Source organism: Gorilla gorilla, chromosome 21, assembly GCF_029281585.2.
Source record: "Gorilla gorilla gorilla isolate KB3781 chromosome 21, NHGRI_mGorGor1-v2.1_pri, whole genome shotgun sequence".
NCBI classification, from domain to species: domain Eukaryota; kingdom Metazoa; phylum Chordata; class Mammalia; order Primates; family Hominidae; genus Gorilla; species Gorilla gorilla.
The window spans coordinates 31,400,929-31,405,156 of NC_073245.2; the positions used below are offsets into that span (position 1 = coordinate 31,400,929).

At 52.4% G+C, this 4,228-nt stretch overlaps 1 protein-coding gene across 1 annotated transcript; it reads right to left on the minus strand.

Annotated features, from left to right (window-relative positions):
* Positions 1–1,197: 1,197 nt before the first annotated feature.
* On the minus strand, positions 1,198–3,854 carry NKX2-4 (NK2 homeobox 4). The gene is made up of 2 exons (XM_031005021.2): positions 3,280–3,854; positions 1,198–2,852 (listed from the first exon to the last, which is right to left on the minus strand). The coding sequence occupies exons 1-2, from the start codon at positions 3,725–3,727 to the stop codon at positions 2,230–2,232; spliced, it is 1,071 nt and encodes a 356-aa protein (XP_030860881.1). The 5' UTR covers positions 3,728–3,854; the 3' UTR covers positions 1,198–2,229.
* Between the last annotated feature and the right edge of the window lie 374 nt (positions 3,855–4,228).

The window sequence follows — 4,228 nt, forward strand, 5'->3', positions numbered from 1 at the left end:
CCCTAATTTCAGGATATGCACACATACACTCAGTCAGTCTCTGGGTATAGAATGTTAAGCCCTTTGCAGCAATTATTTCTGGCTTGGGGTTTTTCACTCTTTAAAGGAATGCTGAAAGGAATAAGATATGCCCACACAAAATACACTTTCAGAAAATATTGTATATAAAAGTTGTTTCTTCTTAATGTGACATATTTCTTAAAGAAAGTGCACTTCTTCAGTCTAAAGGATTTTTGTTCCAGAAATAAACTGTCCATGAAGACTCATTTTCTTTAAATATGTTACCCGGAGCCCTTGGACTATAAGCTATTATTGTTTTTGTAGGTATTGGACTGTAACAAAAAACACTGCCAACCATGTGGGCTTTTAGAACGTTTTCTACAAGTAAAATTTCAGAATTATGGTACTATTGTGAGGAAATCAAACTAATATAAACAAACATTTTGAAATTTGGCACATCAATAATAGATTTGCTAGCTTAGTTAACATTTCTAAAGTCATTTCCATTAATATGCCAAAAAAACCCCAAGTTGAGAGAATTTCCTGTGGGTGTACTGTAGCATTTTCTTACAAATTTGTCTGCTCAGATTATTTGTTCTTACATAAAATGTTTTAAAAATTAGATCTCATTTTCTAAAAATTCTTTTACAGCCCCTTGATAAAGGGTGATTCCCTTGCTTCTTTAGTGTTTTTTCTCCCTCTGTGAAAGAAACTGGAGTTTTAAAAAATTACTATACAAGAGTCTAGAAAAAGTGCAAGTTTAACTTCTAAAACACCTTCTTATGAATTCATGTTGCACATTCAGAAAAATGTTCTAACAATGAAGTGAAACACAATGTTTCAGCCCCAAGCTGTAATTCTAAAATCTCAAATGTAGAAGAGGTTTAGGGTCTCCGGTAACTATTTGTTTTGATCATTTGCAAATCATGCTTTATCCATGTTATTTCTTTAATTTTCATTAATTATTTATAAGCACAAATTCTTCAGCCTTTAGTATTTTTAGTCCAATACCAGTCATTTATGAGTAAACTGAGCTGTGTTGTCACATCATGACAACTAGTATTTCAAAAACACACCAAGCCATGTATAAACTTAATGAAAAAGAAATGACCACTTGACTTTTAGAAAAAAGAACTTGTTTCTTTTAAGTTATATTTAAATATCCATTTGAAACATAGGAAATATAAATCGGCATATTAAAGAGTAAATACATTATTTGTACAATAAAACACCAACAAAACCAGTGCAACTCCTAAGTTCTAAATATGGTGGAAAAATTATATTGTAGTTACTTATTCCTTATATCTTGATTACAATTCAATAAATCACCTTTCTTCTTCTTGTCATGCTTTGAATATAGATTAATTGATGTCAATTTTAGAAATTTTACTTGTTTGTTCTAGTACTTTATCAAGGTATTCAAATTCAGACAAGAAAATACCTCAAAGAGAGTAAATACCGTGTTTACAGAAGGATAGGGTTATTTATTTTCTCAGTTGATGTTGGGAGACCAGATTTCATATACAAATAGTATACAACCTTTCTTTCTTATGGTGAGCTGCATCTTAGGGGGGAAAATCCTCTTTTAGGGTAACATACAAACACTCACTTGTCAAATAATCATCAAAACATTTTGAAATCAGCGTTACATTTAAAAAGCTCCGTCAATCCATATAATCAGTATTTTATTTTGATTCCATTGCTCTATTACCTAAATGGCAATAATTCCTCTGCAATAATGTTGCTATGTGTATGATCCACCTTGAGCTACAATTCAATTTACTTTCAATCAAACATTAATGAAATTGCACTTAGGGGGCCCTTCGAAAATTAATCTCCCAAGATAAATTCCACTTCAAAAAGGACTCATTGTTAAAGCTGGGTTGATTTTTATAGTTACAAACGCCAACTAAGTTTCCAACTTTGAGAGCTGTAGTTAAGAATGCCGTGTGAACTTCTCCACCTTTTCGCGTCATTTAAGAACTTCTAGGAGGAGAAAATCACCACCTCAAAGCCTCGTGGCATAATGTTACACTACTCGGTTTCCGGGCTGTCGCTGTCCCCCGCCCCCAGCAAGAGGTTCACAGCCTGCTCCTCTCTGAGACCGGTTCGTTTTGAATCGCAGTTTACACGCGCGAGTCGGTTTTCGCATGCCTCCCCTATCCGTTCTAGCAGTTTCTTGCAGACCCTTCGGCTGCACCAGGACCTAGCCCCGGGGCGCCCTCGCTGTCACCACGTCCTGCCATAGAGCAGGTTGGCGCCCAGGACGCCGCCGCTGTACTCCCCGGCGGCCGCGTCCAGGGCCGCCAGGCCGCCCCCCGGGCCGTGCAGCGCGGGTGGGCTGGGCGACAGCTCCTCCAGCTCAGGTGCTGGCGTCGGGGCCGGCGGCTGCGGACCCGCCTGGCCGGGGGTGGGCGTGCTGGCGCCGTTCTGGCACGGCTTGCCGTCCTTGACCAGCACAGGCACCGCCACGCGGCGCGGGGACGGCGGCGGAGGCGGCGGCGGGCCCAGGCCGCCCTCCTGCTGCAGCTGCTGCGCCGCCTTGTCCTTGGCCTGCCGTTTCATCTTGTACCGGTGGTTCTGGAACCAGATCTTGACCTGCGTGGGCGTCAGGTGGATCATGCTGGCCAGGTGCTCGCGCTCGGGCGCCGACAGGTACTTCTGCTGCTTGAAGCGCCGCTCCAGCTCGTAGACCTGCGCCTGCGAGAAGAGCACGCGGCGCTTCCTTCGCGGAGCGGCTGCCGCCGCCGCCGCGTGCAACGGGCCCAGCGACTTCGCGGCGTCCGCGATGCCGGTCAGCGACCCCATGCCGGCCACATTCACGCCCGCCGACGGCCCCATGAACCTGGAGACTGGGGAAGAGGCCCAAGGGGGAAGGCGAGTGAGCTCCAGGCCCGCCGGGAGCCGGTCCAGCCGCCGCTCTCTTCACGCCGCGGCCGCGACGCCGCCGGGCCCTCGCTGAATCCCAAGACCCCCTGACCGCCGCGGCCTCCGGCCCCAGCACGCCCCGCGCGCCCTCGGCGGGTCCCAGGGCACCACGCGCCCTCAACGGGTCCCAGGACGCCGCGCGCGTTCCCGGTCAGGTCCCAGGACCCCCCCGCGCGCCCAGGGTCCCCAGAAACCCCGCGCGTCCCGGGCCGCGTCCCAGGACGCCCCGCGCGCCCGCTCGGCCCCAGGACCGCCTAAGCCGCGCGCACCCCGTCCCGCGCCCCCGCGCCCCTCGGCTGTGGCGGGAAACGCCTGAGCCGCCCGCAGCCCCGCGCTCCTGGCCCCTCTCACTTGACGAGTAGCGTGGGTCCGGGTTGGCGCCGTACCAGCCGGTGGCCGCGCCGCCCCGCATGCCGTCCGTGTAGGAGGGCAGCTCGCCCATGTTGCCCAGGCCGCCGTTGCAGTAGCCGCCCATGGCGCCGTGCGGGAACTGCGAGACGCCGGGCGGCATGTGGTAGGTGGCGGCCGCCGCCGCCGCAGCTGCTGCCGCCGCCGCCGCGGCCGCCGCGTTGTGACCCGCCATGGCGTGAGAAGGCTGCATGCCCGCCACGGTCGCCGCCTGCGAGGAGGGCCCAGGTGGCGGCGCGCGGTAGGCGGCGGCGGCCGCGGCCCCCAGGGGCGCCCCCAGGCCGGGTGGCGCGCCGTCCATGGCGCCGCTGAACTTCTTGTAGGTCTCCTCGATGGGGCTCAGGATGTCGGACACGGAGAAGGGCGTCGTGTGCTTTGGGCTCAACGACATGGCTCGGCGGGCGGCCAGGTAGGGGGGCCTGGGGCGCGCGCCGGCAGGACGCGGCGGCCGCTCGTCGCCGCCACCTCGGCCGCGGCAGCTGAGCCTGTGACGAGGAGTCGGCGGCTCGGCGAGCCCCCCGGGCTGCGGGATCTGGGGTTTATTTTAGTCCGGCGCCAGGTTTACGACAGACTCGGGGGGCGGAGCAACATCCCAAACGAGCAAACAATGGTCATTGACATCTTTTTCTCTCGCCCCCCCAACCCCCGCCCCATAATGGAGGCAAAAAAGGTAAAAGGGGCAGTTGGGTGTTTCTTGGAAAGATCACTCCCCGTTGCTTTTCCCATCTTTTGCTTTTCCCATCCTTCGCTCCTCCATCCGCGGCCGTTACCCCAGCCCTCGAGCACCAGAAATAGAAACTCGGAGGCTGGCGTCGAGGCTAGACATGGACTCCGCGCCTGGCCCCGTCCAGACCCCAGTTTTCTAAAGTGACTTCGCACCAAAGTCTGGTAT